This window comes from Echiichthys vipera (assembly GCF_963691815.1).
Source record: "Echiichthys vipera genome assembly, chromosome: 3".
Classification (NCBI taxonomy): Eukaryota; Metazoa; Chordata; class Actinopteri; order Perciformes; family Trachinidae; genus Echiichthys; species Echiichthys vipera.
In genome coordinates, this window is record NC_139828.1 from 12119291 (window position 1) to 12134873 (window position 15583).

Below are 15583 nucleotides of genomic sequence, written 5' to 3' on the forward strand. Positions count from 1 at the left end.
TATAGCGCCTTTCTACCTGATTACACACACACACACACACACACACACACCAGTGTCTGTCCTTTTTCATTATTTCATGACATTCTTAAGATCAAATGATTAATCGGCAAAGACAATAAGATAATTTTCATTGCAGCCCTAAACTGAGCTGTGCAGACTTGTGGTGATTTCACTGCTGTCATTACCTCCCACTCTGCTCTGTTAGAGGTTAGTGTGATCATAGTGTTTTCTCTGACACTGCTGCTTGATTTGCCCAATCATTGTTGATGTTCCTCTAAAGTTTGAAGCTTTTTACATCTCATCATCATGAGCAGAGGAAGTTATAGAAGTAAACCTGGCCGTGGTTTGGATCACAGAAACAGAAAAGCACAGACGCTTTCTTTTTCTCAAAAGCTCGCACAGAAGCATTAGTGTGCGTCCTTGTGCCATTCAGAGGCACCACTGTGGCTATATGATTGGAAATTGATTAGCAGATCCCTTTTTCTGGATAAAGGAAATGCTAAAACTTTCTTTTTTAAATCTCCAAACCTCTAGCCTTGATTTTACCTGTGATCAGAGCCACACACAACCGCAGCTGACTGAGTGTAGGCTGCCCAAAACCCGCTGTGCCAAAACCGAGCTATGTGGCAATCTTGGCACAGAGTGGGGACTTGTGGGGGGGGGGGGGGGGGGGGTTGACGTTTTAGTGATGGGGATGGGGGAAAAGCTGGCATCAAGCACAGGCCAGGTCTCCTTTCCTGGCTGATGATTTGGGTTTGGATGAGTTTTGATGTTGCTAAGCAACAGGCGAAACTTGGCACACCAGACAGAGCCGCCAGCTGCCAGGAAAGGCGTCTTTTATGGTGGCACACACAAAGAGGAGTGCACACACACACACATACACATACACACACACACGCACACGCACGCACACACACACACACACACACACACTCACAGAACGCACACACCCGCAGGGAAACATGCACACAAAGCATGTAGATACACACGCCCACACAGTTGTGGGTTTGTGCTACAAACACACACACCTGCACACATGCGTGTGCTAACTGCCAGGAAAGAAGTCTGGAGACAGAGGACCCCTGCCATCTCCTCTTCCATCCTGCCAGCCTGTTCTGGCTGCCTAGCTGCCAATCTCCTCTCTCCACAACCAGCCACGCTGAAAAGTAAATGTCAGCCTGTCACTTTTAGAGGCATCTGACTTTAAAATGCTCTCCTTTTTCGTCCATCTCTGAAGGTAGGAAGTGAGAGAGACAGAGTGGAAGAGAGAGAGACCCTCACCTGTCTCCCTCTGTGGCATTCATCTCCTCCTGCGTCTCTCACAGCTCCTTGTACTTTCGGGTAAAAGCCAGGGTCAAATAGCTCACATTAGACATGATTATTGCAATAGTCTGTCACCTTCTTCTGCCCGGCGACAATTTCCCTGCCTGGCTTTGGGTTTCTGGCTTCTGAAATGCGCCTCAGGGTCATTTTAGCGCCATTGACTTTCAGTGGAGTCGAGGTGAAATTAGTGGCAATGTGCTTTTCAGGACATGTGCAATTCAGAGTGTACATGCGAGGACTGACATTGTCTGACGCTTGCAGCAAGACAAGATTTTGTGAGTGGTTCTGGGCTCACACTGTTGAATTAATTTGTGTAAAAACAACGACTAAATTGACAGTTTATGCTAATGTAACATCAAACATAAGTTGAGGCAGAAATTGGATGTTTTGAGCCGAGTAACTCATCAGTTCTGCTATGGAAGAAAGAATATTTATATGCTTTTTTCTGGTGTTATTATTTTCATGTCTCAAGGGAAAAGGCTAGTATTATTCAAATGTTTTAATTTTCTATGAAAAGATCAAAACCAACAATATTTTGGTCCCTCTTTGAATACTTTCTGACTTCGCTACCTTGTCTGTGGTACTCAGAGGACGTTAATGTTTTAAGAGCAGGTAACACATTTACAGTTTAATTTCTAGGAAAAGGCTTAGTCATTTCCTAAAACAGCCGGGTGCTGCAGTTTTTAGAGAACTTCAATCAAACAGGAAGTCAATAGTGTGTTTGTTTGGGGACTATTTTCAACTGCGGATTAATACATCTTTGCTGTGCCAATGAGTATTGTTGCCAATATGTCTGTGTACATGGGATTGACTGTAGGATTAATTAAGTGTTGGTTTGAGGCTTTTTCGTGGGATTTGTTTCCAGTAAGAAAAATATAGAATATCACCAGACTTTATCATTATTAGTTGTACCACTTTCTCCATTTCATCTTTGTGTGGATGAAAAAAAACTAAATAGCCTAGCTGCATCTGTTTTGGCTGCTGGGATATAAATTATTCCAACAGTTTTTTACGGAGATGAAAAATGATGTTGCTGTAAATTTTTGTCAGGTGGTGTACAGATCTAACTTTAAGACTTATTTTTTGTGATAGAGGACCATGCTTGCAGACGCTGTCATAGATAGTTTTATTCACAGTCTGTATTGAGTTAGGATTAATAATGCATCGCCTTGCTTTGTTTTTATTCCAAAGAAAGTCTACATTCCTTATTCAGTCTTTTGAAGATTATATCCATATTCCTATATCCACATGGGAAATATTCATTATATTATAGAAAAAAAACCCTCTCCTCCTTTATGTACTCCACATAAAAGTTTTTGTATCTCAGTCCACTCGTATTCTTTATGTATATTAACCGATGTTCTTCTCTGTCTTTCAGTATTACGAGATGTCCTACGGCCTTAACATTGAAATGCACAAACAGGTTAGTGAGCTCTCTCTCTCTCTCTCTCTCTCTCTCTCTCTCTCTCTCTCTCTCTCTCTCTCTCTCTTTTATATATATATATTCCTCCTGCCTCATACTCCTAAAGCTTTGTATTATTCTCTTGGGTTATGATCTCTGCCCCTGTCTCCTTTCTTTTGTGTCCGATCAGCTCTACTCAAAGTAACTAATATTTATCAGGAAAGTCTGTCTGTCTGTGGGACTATTTCTCTCAGTGTCTCTCTAATGCCGTAATGTCCACCCTCTCTCTGATGGACCTATATAGCGCCGTTATGCTGTGGAGGCGCTAATAGGATCCACAAACAGAATTCATTTCTCCGCCACAGACAGACAGATGAGAATACTCTGCCCTTCCCGAGCCTCCAGAACAGCCTCCCCTCCCCTCTCACCCGTCATAAATCCCTGTCTGTTATTGCCTCTGTGCCCCATCCCTCCATCCATCCCAGCTCCTGCCCTTCTTCTCCATCCCTCTATTCTCCTTTCCCTTCAATTGCTGTCTTACTTTGTCTTTTTAATGCTTCTCTCTCTTAATCTCTATTTCTTCACCATCCTTGTCTCTGTCTCCCTTCCATCCCATTGATTTCTCTTTCTCTCTCTCTCTTTTTTTTTTCTTTACACCGCCTCCCTCCACCTCTGTCTCCTTGCAGACATACAGTCCATGCTGAATTTCACTTTAAATCAGGTCACTGCTTTCCTGCTGTCTACTCTTTCTTTTTCTCTCACACTCCGTTCATTTCACCATCTCAATCGCTTCGCTTTTGTCGTGCCGCATCTCCATCCCATCACCCAACCCCCCAAATCTCGATTTTCCTCCCCCGCCTTCCTTCTGTTTCTTCTCTCTCTATTTCTCCTCTCCCTCCCACATCCTTCGTTCATTGGCTGTCATTTCCTCAACCCAATCTGCCCTTTTCCTCCTCCTCTACCTCCTCTCCTTCCTCCGCCTCCTCATTTCATTCCCCTCTCCCATTTTGTTCTCCCCTCTTTATCCTCTTTCTCGCAATTGCTCATGTTCTCTCTCTCTCGTTCCCTCTCTCTCTCTCTCTCTCTCTCCTGAAGATGTCATTTAGTAGTTGGAGTTCTCTAACAAGAAATCATTGTGTCTCCCTTGGGGTGGGGGGTGATGGATTCAGAGGATGGAGGGAATGGGAGAGGAGGAGGAGGAGGAGGAGGAGGAGGAGGAATAAGGGGAAGGGGCTGCCTGGCTGAAAAATGGAGAGTGGAGGGAGGGAGGGAGAGATGTGGGCAAGCAAAAGGAATGAGAGAGCATGGGTGAGGGAGAAAAAGGAGGGGGTGGAAGTTCAGTCCGGCATACGTGTGTGTGCGTGTGCGTGCATGCGTGTGTGTGTGTGTGTGAGCAGAGTCTAGCTGTCAACAAGAAAAACAGCCTGCGGCCATAATAATGTTGTCATGATCTCTGCATGCATATCATTACTGGCCCTTGGGCCTGTGTGTGTGAGATGACGCCGCCGCTTGTAACGCTGATTACTGCACTAATACTGGGAAAATAGACATGGAATGAGGGATGGATGGAAAGAGCGATAAATGGAGTGTGATGGAGAGAAAGAGACATGGAAAGAGAGGTGAGGAGAGGGAGGGAGAGCTTGGCTGTGTAGTAGAGCAGATCGAGACAGACACACACCCACAGCAAGAATCACTGACCCCCAGCAGGAAACACACACGCGCATACAGACATGCAAGGACACATTAGAAACACACACAATTTATACAGTGAGACAAGATGGTGAATCTTGCATCTTTTCTCCACACACACACACACACACACACACACACACACACACACACACACACACACACACACACACACGCTGTGTGGGCTGGCTCAGGCCGCAGCAGATGCTGTCCATGAATATTTTAGCCAAACTCCCTGGCAGAGTTTCCATTTGCATGGACCAAATGTAAGCAGCTGAAATATTTACCACACTGGCCCTAGGAGAAGCAGGCCACAGCCACGGCGTGTGTGTTTGTGTGTGTCTCTGTGTGTGTGTGTAACCTTTGAGTATGTGTGTTTTATTTTTGTTCAAGCTCAATCTTGGCTTTGCAAATGTTTGTGTGTGTATATTCATCAAAGCGACAGTATATATATTTTTTTCTCTCTCCTTTCAGACGGAGATTGCCAAGCGGTTGAACGTGATCTGTGCTCAGCTCATCCCGTTCCTGTCACAGGAGGTGGGGCACACACACACACACACACACACACACACACACACACACACACACACACACACACACACACACACACACACACACACACACACACACACACACACACACACACAGGCACACACACACACACACACACACACACACACACACACACACACACACACACAGTACTGCACTCAGCCCTCTCTCCCTCCTGTCTGACAGCAGCCCACACAGAAGGCATGCACAGTCATACACACAATAAGTAATAATTCTCACACACACAAACACACACAGCTGCAGATGGACAAAACTTCAAAGCACATTCCTCGATCACCAAATGGTTTCATGAGTTCACATGATTCCCAGAGAAATTCTTTTTTTTTTTTTTTTCAAATATGCTTTTTGTGAGAGACTGAATACATTTTCACACTAATTAAGAAAAGTTACACCTCAATAATATTAATTCAGTTTACAGAGAAAAAGCATTGGAATTTTAAGTAAGAGGATTTCATTCTCAATCCACCTGCCTTCACTGACCTCTTGATTTGTTCCGCAGCACCAACAACAGGTGGTTCAGGCCATGGAGCGCGCCAAACAGGTGACCATGGGGGAGCTAAATGCTTCGATAGGGGTACGTGGGCTCCCCCCTCTGCCTCATAGCGTGTGTACCTATCCTCCCATTTATTTATTTTTCCTACTTTTTCTCTTATTGAGGCAAAACATCCATTTGCCCGCTCTAAATTAAACAGATTTATTTAATGAAGATGGATGACTTTTTTTTTTTTAAATATCAAGAATTGGTTTTAAGATTAAGATTATTATTCAGCTTACAATTAAATAAAGGGCCCTGTTAAATGTCCCAATCTGATTTTTTATTATTTAATTTTTTTTTATTTTATTGCCCATCCCGAGATTTGGCGGCAGAGCTGCCCCTCCTAAAGAGCCACCATGACCCCAGTATTTCACCCCTTGTACACATCGCAGCACTTAGTTCCTCCCTCTTTCCTTCCTCCTCTTGATCACATTCTGTTGAGCCACTTCTTCCACTGCTTTTAAGTCACCCAGATCTCTCTTTCTTCTGTCTTCTCTCTCTGTCTGTTACTGCTTCTCTTCTTCCGTTCTGCAGCAGCAGCTTCAGGCCCAGCACCTCTCCCAGCATGCCCAGGGTTTGCCAATGGGCCCACATCCATCAGGACTGCCCCACCCCGGCCTCGCGCTCGGCGGTGGGTCCAGCCTGCTCGCCCTGTCCGGGGCTCTTGGGGCCCAGCTGGCTGCTAAAGACGAGAGAGCTCACCTAGAGGCCGCCGCTGCCGCCGCTGCAGCTGCTGAGCACCACAGAGGTACAGGAACACGTTTAAATTGATGTCTGTTTACTTATTTCTCTTTGTTTGTGTCCCTCAAAGCAAAAAGGTTTAAAACTCTAGATGAGTTTGGGCTGGGATGAGAGTTGGATTGCATTTTTAGAGAGGAAAACGTCTCTCTGAGGTGGGGGTAGAATAAACACCGGAGCTTGGCTCGATGGCTTCTGATGATTGGCTTCGCTTTGCATTTTTGGCAGGGCACAGGAGTGTTGCTGATAATAACACTCCTCAGGGATATTTTCCCTCTGAGTCATCAGCTGTAGAGTGATGTAAAGTGATAAAGACGTAATGTTGCATCTGTGTGTGTTTGTGTGTGTGTGTGTGTGTGTCTTTATCTGCATTGGCTGTCCTGTGGCCTGGTACCTGGATGTGTTGGGTGCATCTGCCTGGAATGAACAGACCGTGAAGCAGGACCAGTGAGTACAAATTACTACACAATCACTCATATCAAATACATTCACACTTGTCTGTCCGTTTGTTGCCTCTCTTGACAAAGTTTAATTTTGTTTTCTAATGCTGTGAAAACTATAGAAAATTCCAAATAATAAGTTAGAAATGTAGATATTAGACATTATCTGAAACTTTGCGGCACCCCCTGTACTTTTGCCGGCTGGCGAGCAGGGAGCTTCTGGCGCTGGCCGCTTGCTTTCTCTTTTTAAGCTTTTTTATGGGTCCTTAATATTGCATTTGATATGCAGTCAAAAACAGTAAATGTGTAAACTGGGAAAAAACGTCATGCTTTTTTCACAGGTATATAACTTTTTATAATTTTGCTGGCAAGGGCAATCTAATGTGCTACTTAGGCAGATATTTATTCATCATTAATGTATTTATTCCATGCAGTTAACAGTCTGCATTATATTTTTGTTGCATGCTGTATTTTCCCTTGATGTTGTATGTTAGATAGTTCTTTCCAGGTAACTTATTGGCAATTATTATGAAGTTATTCTAAAACCAAAGACCTGTAAAAATAAAGCGTTACCTTTTGGGTTCATTTGGAATTTCACTGATTTTACGTAACATGCAGCTACCCCACACTACATGGATTTAAGTAAACACAAAGGACATTAAGATTCAACTTTGTGCTGTCCATTCGTTTTTGCACATGTGTGCTGTGAAGTGTCATTAGCTGGGGTCAGTTGAAAGCACAGGTTTGGGTAACTGTGATTTTCAACATATTGGTGGCCTAAATTTAGCTTTCATGAACCAGGATTACATTCAGTGATGCTGAACCCTGCATGGCAACAATTTAGATCTCAACATTATATCAATGCCACTATAAAATTGTGACAACACTGGTTTAAAAACCTCTGCGTCAGTGTCAAAACGCACTCGGGGCTGCCCAACAATCTTTTCTGCTGCCTTAAAGAAAACTCAAAGTTTTCTCCCTCTCCTCAAGTGAGCCGGCCAATCGATGCCGGCTGATATTCTTTCACATTCATCTCTGCAGCTTATGAGCCTGACATGATTTATGCAGTCCCTCTCACCTCATTATCACCCTCTTCCTCCCTCTCTGTGCTTCTTTTTTTTCACTACTCCTTCTCCTCTCTGTTCCCTCCTGAACACCTCTTCCTTTGCTCTTTGCCTCGCTGTCTTGCGCTCTCTTCCCCTCTTCCCCTCTCTCTCTCTCTGCAGAGCTCTCTATCCAATGGGGATAAGGGTCGCTCAGCAGACTACCTCAGCAACGGAAAGAAGAGGAAAGCTGATGAGAAAGAGTTCATGACCGACTATGTGAGGCACTTTCATAACACTGTTAAATGTTTAAGTAACTGATGGAAAGTTTCACCCAACTCTGCCAGTCCTCACCAGTTAAGACAAGAGGTGTCTGTACTGTGGACTTTGGAGACCAGCTCTCTTATTAGACACTAATTGAGATATTCACACTCCCCGCTGTCATCGCTGTATTATTGGTGTTCTTGTGGAAAATCAGATACATTAAGCTCTGCAAGGGCTTATTTGTATTGTGAGATAAATGAATCTGGGGTCATTATTTTATTATCAAGTTGATCTGCTTCGCTTTGTTTGAGAAGACGTGCAATATTTTAAAAAAAACAGCAGCGCCTCAGAGGATTTCACCTCTCCAAGTTAAACATCTAAAGTTAATTAATTAATTACATTACATTTGCACTGTCCATTACATTTTATTTCCAACCTTCTCAGGCAATAAAATGTTTAAATAAGATATTTCATTTTTATCTCCATTTGCAGACAACAAATTAAAGCTCTTGAGACAAAAATGTTCCATATAAGTTTTTCAAGAGCGATTTACACACACACACACACACACACACACACACACACACACACACACACACACACACACACACACACACACACACACACACACACACACACACATCCAAAAACACACACACACACACCTCTGTTTGCATATGACTTTGTGTGTTGTATATTTCTCCATGTAATCTACATACATCAGACAGCAGAGCAGGAATATCTAATTTCACTTCCTCTCTCCTCTTTCACAGGGCAGCGATGCAGATAAGAGTGATGATAATTTGGTGGTGGATGAGGTTAGTAGGCGGCCGCCGGCCTCTATTGGCCTCACTTCACTGCTTTCATCTGCATACATCATGTAAACACACCCAGCAGCACCTCTCCTCCCTCCCCCCGTCCTCCTCCACCAATGCCTGTCTGTAATAGACAACATGCACAAGCATAAAGTACATAGCATGCACACACTTGACTGCAATGTCTACACCTTTTATGTACAGTATGATTCTATTATTAGTTTTATGACAAAGAGCAGACAAAATGGACGGGGAGCTTGTTCAATGTTTGAAAAAGTAAGTTTCTCTTATAGATTAAAATAAGTAAAACACTAATCAACATTTTCTCTTAAAAAACATTATCTTTTAGCATGAGATGTCAGTAAATGAGGCTGTACCCGGTTCCTGAAAGCTTTTACATTGCAGCGTTTATTCTGCTGGTGCCAGGAAGTGGTTTATTTTGACTTGATAAAGCTTTTAAAACAGCTGTCAGTTGCCCAAATGAACACTGGAGCAGACTTTGCATGCTGTTCTCATTCTTCATGTTCATACAGGCAATGAATGTGCATTTATGTTGATTTTACCTTACATTTGAAGCACAATAGGAAGTGACTTCTTAATGGTCAGTACGAACAGGTGTGATTGCAGCAAGCAAAACTAGTTTACGTATTCATATGGGGACCTGACTATTGTTTTAAGACTGATTGGAAAAATTGTAACCTTGTCCTATAAAGTCAGCATGGTTAAACAAGCTAAGAAAAGATTTAATACACATTAATTCCCACGGGAAAAAGAGACACTGATAGATTTCAGGTGATCTCTGTGGCCTCCAGCATTAAAACACGAGAATTAATGAATAAATCAACATCACTTCTTATTTCTGTCCAGTGTGATGAAGTTTGATATGTCTTGAATTCAGGACCCATCGTCCCCCCGCAGCGTGCAGTCCTACTCGTCCAGGGAGAATGGCCTGGACAAGATGCCCCCATCCCGTAAGGAGGGCCCTCCGCAGGCCAGCCCCGCCTCCCTGGCCTCCTCCAGCAGTGCAGCCTCCCCGTCTCGTGGCAAAGAGCCCCCACAGGTAGACCTACACATCTGTATGTCCGCAGATATCCATGTAGAACCAGGGTTCTTTAAAAGTTCTTAAAACTCTTTGGATTCGTTAATCCTAAAATAAGGTATTAAAATGTCAAAGGTCTTAAAAATACTAAAATGTGGGAAGTAGGATTTTAGGAATCATTTTCTTCTGACTTTGCATTGTAAATCTCAATAATTGGTTACATCTTTTTTAAAAGAAAAATAATAATAACTATATAATTTATATAAATAAACATTATAAAAGTATTTTTCCTTGAGCTGTAGGAACCCTAAGAACACAAACACACAGAATATATCAGTATAAGAAATCTGTGTTTCTGTGTTCTAAAAAATGTTTGCCCTGGTCTTTTCTCATCTATATTTACTAATCATCGTCTTTTTGTTCTCTCCTCTCCCAGAGGGAGAAGTCCAGTACTCCAGGTATGAAGCCAGGGACTCCCATGTCTCAAGAATCCAACACCCCAGGACCCAGTGGACCTCCACAATTCAGACCTGTCCCTGGCAAGCCTGGTGTCGACCCCCTCGGTAAGAACATCCCACGAGCTTGCTTTTACTCCCCAAATAACATATCTTCTGTACTTCTTTGTCAAAGGGGAGCATTGGACTTCAGAAAACCTGAAGTTGATGTGAAGTGAAACTGTAAAGCTTACCTACATCAAAAATGCCAGATCAAAAGACAAATGTCTTCCATCCATCCCCACAGTAACACAACTTTAACAGCACACAGCATCAATTATAAAATATGAATCTGCCTCGGCAGAGATGAGTTTTAGCCCGTGCTCGCGTTGTTACATGTAGTGATTCTATCAGCATCCGGCCGCAGTAGTTGGTATGGGTGTCAGCCAGCTCTCCACCACCCACAACCATCTGGACTTAATAAGCAGCTGTGGGCAAAAATATTCAGCGCCCCTCACTTTTTAAATGGAAAGATTAGGAGAGGTGATGGACTGTGACTGTGAGCTGCTTCATAATGAGCCTCCATCTATTCCACTGTAGCCCCCCCCCCCCCCCCCCCCACACACACACACACACACACAGATCACCTGTTAACAGACACACACACACACACAGTCACACACACACACACACACACACACACACACACACACACACACACACACACACCATTATTCATGCATATGTACACACTCGTAGGTGCAGCTACATGCACAAACAGAGGATGTAGAGGAGGTTTGAGCACACACGTATACTATATACACACACAAACCTACACTATCTCACTGCAGGACGACATGAAGGCCAGCAGGGGGCAGTAGTGGTCTTGTGCTGAAGTTTAGGGATGTTGTCCTGCTTTTGTATGGCAGGCAGCAGCTTGTTCACAGCCTGTCACAACTGTCTCACACTGAGAGGCCCTGCAGAGGCAGTCACCTTAATAAAATGTGAGCTGATTCTGGTATATGCTAAAGTGAAAGCTATAAGTCTCTGAATGACTGACATTTTGTTGCCTGGATCAACTATTTGTTTTGTTAAATAATTCACAATAAATTGATTCTCTCTTGTCTTTTCCTCCCTCCCTCCTCCAGCTCTGGGTCTCAGAAACCCTCTGGCAGTGCAGGGTGCGTACCCTCCAGGGGCTTTTGGTCTGCCTCCAGGGGTGAACGGAGACCTGGCCGGGGCGGCAGGTTACGGCGCCGGACTCCACCTAGTCTCCCCCCAGATGAACGGAGCGGCGGCAGCAGCAGCGGCAGCAGCAGCTGCAGGCTACGGACGGTCCCCTGTGGTGAGCTAGATGCTCTGCAGATAATTTGTCTTTCTAGTGTCACCGTCATATGTAATACCTCAGCATATAAACCCATCAGAGGGCAAAAAGAATGATATCTACTTTTTAGATTCTCCTGGAACACTCCTGGAGTGTTTTAGAGGGAGAGCATCAGGAACATGTGCAGCATTGTCATCGTTAAGAATCTGAAAAGTCTTGTTGCTCTTATATGAGCTCATTTTATTCTGATATTTCATCTGAAACTGCCTGTATCACCTGTTTTTATGTGTTAAGTGAACCCTCTTCTCCCCTCTGAACTAGGGTTTCTTTTGAGGGTTTTTTTCTCACTTATTTTTTTCTCCTCCAGGTGGGCTATGAGTCTCCACACCCGCATATGAGGGTCCCTGGGCTGCCTGCCAGCCTGCAGTCAGCCGCCTCCGGAAAGCCGTGAGTTTCCTCATCCTGGCCTGCTATCACTCATATCTTCACCTGTTCACTATTAACTGATCTCAGGTTCTGCTCAGATTTCAATTATAACACCAGAAGGAAAGATGTTACAGGGAAAAGCTAGGAGGAAATTTTTTTTTATACAAAAAACAGTTTGGCTTGCAAATCTGTGCTCATACATCAAGAACTTTTAATTATAGATTCACCCTTAAAGCACTTGATAACTGTTTTTAAAACCACTATCATCAATGTGACTTCCATTTCTGGCTCCACCTCACTTTGTTGTTTGAATGTTTTTCTTACTTCTGCAGATGAATGGCCGATGTAGATGTAGGTGAAGTGACGTTAGTGATATTCGCGAAGCCAGTAGTTAAATCTAGTATTTTTCAGCTAACCAGACATCATTAATAAACTGTCAGCCTTTGAGTCACATAGTGTCTTGGAAATGCAGACATCACAGGTTGAAGTAGATGAGGTAGGTTGGGAAAGGCAAATGTTACGTAACAAATTGGTTTTCATCAAAATCACTCTATTATTCTTTTTCGTTCGAGTGCTGCATCTTTTAGAAACAAAGACTATATAAATAATAAACTGTTTGCTCTCTCATCTCCTCTACTTGTTCCATCAGATTAAGTGTTTTTGCTGCAGCTTTTAATCTGTTATTCATCCATTTCTCTTCCCTTCGCTCTCTTTCTCTGCAGCGCCTACTCTTTCCACGTGAGTGCAGATGGCCAGATGCAGCCGGTGCCCTTTCCCCCCGATGCCCTGCTGGGTCCGGGAATCCCTCGCCACGCCCGTCAGATTCACACCCTGAGCCACGGAGAGGTGGTGTGTGCCGTCACCATCAGCACCTCGACGCGCCACGTCTACACCGGAGGCAAGGGCTGTGTCAAGGTGTGGGACATCAGCCAGCCTGGAAGCAAGAGCCCCATGGCCCAGCTGGACTGTCTGGTGAGACATTGGGGAGGAGGGGAGACACTTAGACACAAGATAGACTACAAACTTTATATACGAGTCTACAAAAGTCCATCTAACAATGCTGCTTTACTACCAAAGGCGATGCTCTTGTTTTGCCACACATAAAAACACACTTTAGATGATGAATCACCTTTGTGTAGTTGTCCTAAAGCCAAATCCTCCATCATCTTTATTTATTGCTGTAATACTGCTGTAGCTGCACACTTAACTTTGAATCCCCTTGTCATCAATTACAGTGCACTACAACATTTATTATTGTATATAAATGTTTATATTGTTGTTTCATTGTCTTCAATCAGAATAGGGATAACTACATCCGCTCCTGCAAGCTGCTCTCAGACGGACGGACCTTAATCGTCGGCGGGGAGGCCAGCACACTGTCAATCTGGGATTTGGCCACGCCCACTCCTCGCATCAAGGCGGAGCTGACGTCGTCTGCACCCGCTTGCTACGCTCTGGCCATCTCCCCTGACAACAAGGTCTGCTTCTCCTGCTGCAGCGACGGCAACATTGTCGTCTGGGACCTTCACAACCAGACGCTGGTCAGGTAAGAGGGGAGGAAAGAGACTGCATTGTTGCAACAAGTTTTTGTAAATGTCAAAGAAACTGGAAAATAGACAGACTCAGTTCAAGCTACAAGAATGGCTGAGAGGAGTAAAGAGAGGAGAGAGTGATTGAAAGGAGGAGAAGCAATGGAGTGGGAAATGAGAAGACAGAGATGACTGCACAGAGACAGAGGAAATAGTGTAATTTCTGAAATTTCACAATCTACACTGTCAATCATAAAGTAAAGAGAGGACGAACAGCAAACATTGTAGATAGGCAACCAATGCACAGAAGAAGAATGCAGCACAGAGAAGGGGGACTTAAGCACAACCTGTTTGTGTCTGCATGTTTTAAACGAGGAGGACGACGCTGTTTGGATTTCTTAAAGTCCTTTTTGTGACTTTAGTGTCTTCCTTTTAAAGCAGCATGCAACTATATTTTTTATTTAAAGTATGGCCTAATGCAGATGTTCAGATGATAACCCCACATTCAAAGTCAGTGCTTCGCCAGATAATAAACACATTTAAGTATGGAGTGATGGGCACTGCAAACTACCATAGGCTATAAATGCTAAGGTATGTGGCACTGGTCCATGCCATATTGTTGCCCTAAAAAAGTAATTTATAATTTATGAGCAGCATACAAACAGTAAATAGTTTATATTAAAACACACTACAATTTGTTTGTACGCAACCAGAGACATTTTAAGTGTGTTCATGAACAGTATTTGTCAACAACTTTAACCTGTCCAATGAAGACATTTATATGATAAGTCTTTTGCTCCACTCACGGGTGTCGACATTAAGAGTTATAGTTCCCTGAAACTTTCATCCCTAACCCTTTTACATAGAAGTCAGTCCACAGGCTGTTATAGTCAAACGAGAAAGTCGCAGAAGGTCTCATTTTTTTAAGTTACGCTTGGCCAGTAGCAATAAAAAACAATAAATACATGTAAAAGGTTACACACAGAGCCATTAATGAGTCGCTGTAGTTTTAATTTAGTTCATAAAGCCGCCGTTCGTCCTGGGGCTATTTTGTGGTGAAGAATTTAGTTCCCACTAATTAAGTAACTTAAACTACAAAAAAAGTTTGTGTTCATTTCTAATAGTGGACCTAAATGACCTGAAATCAGTAGATTTCTGCAAAGTTATGGCGCCATAAAGGCTTTTGGAATTGATTTTATGTTTATTTAGTAATATGAGTATGAGGGAAAAAAGAAAACCAAACTTCAGCAGATGTAAAGATTGTAGTATTTAGGAATGAGCAGAGATAAGAGAGAGTTCCAGAGAGGTGTGTGTGCCTGCGTGCCTGCGTGCCTGCGTGCCTGCGTGCCTGCGTGCCTGCGTGCGTGTTAATGTGTGTCTATCTCTAAGGCTCTTGTTTCCTCCCTGCAGACAGTTCCAGGGCCACACAGATGGAGCGAGTTGCATCGACATCTCCAACGACGGCACCAAACTGTGGACGGGAGGGCTGGACAACACAGTCCGCTGCTGGGACCTCAGAGAGGGACGCCAGCTCCAGCAACACGACTTCACCTCGCAGGTACACACACACGTGCACACACACACACACACACACACACACACACACACACACACACTCACATACATATATACATGAAGATTAATGGGCATTCATGTGCTGACAGGCTGCTGCTGATCGTTAACGCTTTGTCCCTCTCATTTGCACATTTGTTACCCTCCTTCCTTGGATTCCTTTCTTCCCTCTCCGTCTCCAGATCTTCTCTCTGGGCTACTGTCCGACAGGCGAGTGGCTGGCTGTGGGAATGGAGAGCAGTAACGTGGAAGTGCTGCATGTCTCCAAACCTGACAAGTACCAGCTGCACCTCCATGAGAGCTGCGTTCTTTCTCTCAAGTTTGCCTACTGTGGTATGTACACACACGCGCAAACAAAAGAAAAACACACACACACACACACACACACACACACACACACACACACACTGGCTAGGGAAGCAGAACAAATCTTCTGC

General features: G+C 43.8%; 1 protein-coding gene across 5 annotated transcripts in view; it reads left to right on the plus strand.

Moving 5' to 3' along the window:
* tle2a (TLE family member 2, transcriptional corepressor a) overlaps window positions 1–15583 on the plus strand; it is a 41703-nt gene that overhangs the window by 23995 nt on the left and 2125 nt on the right. For 2 of the 5 annotated variants that reach the window (XM_083940139.1, XM_083940140.1), the window contains exons 4-18: window positions 2702–2746; window positions 4889–4951; window positions 5487–5591; window positions 6057–6270; window positions 6691–6707; window positions 7927–8022; window positions 8781–8825; window positions 9721–9882; window positions 10298–10424; window positions 11444–11640; window positions 11987–12066; window positions 12768–13017; window positions 13344–13591; window positions 14985–15132; window positions 15329–15479. In XM_083940139.1, the coding sequence (XP_083796265.1) occupies window positions 2702–2746; window positions 4889–4951; window positions 5487–5591; window positions 6057–6270; window positions 6691–6707; window positions 7927–8022; window positions 8781–8825; window positions 9721–9882; window positions 10298–10424; window positions 11444–11640; window positions 11987–12066; window positions 12768–13017; window positions 13344–13591; window positions 14985–15132; window positions 15329–15479 (1948 nt within the window). The remainder of the gene's footprint in view (window positions 1–2701; window positions 2747–4888; window positions 4952–5486; window positions 5592–6056; window positions 6271–6690; window positions 6708–7926; window positions 8023–8780; window positions 8826–9720; window positions 9883–10297; window positions 10425–11443; window positions 11641–11986; window positions 12067–12767; window positions 13018–13343; window positions 13592–14984; window positions 15133–15328; window positions 15480–15583) is intronic. The other 3 variants (XM_083940141.1, XM_083940142.1, XM_083940143.1) reach the window with 2 other exon arrangements.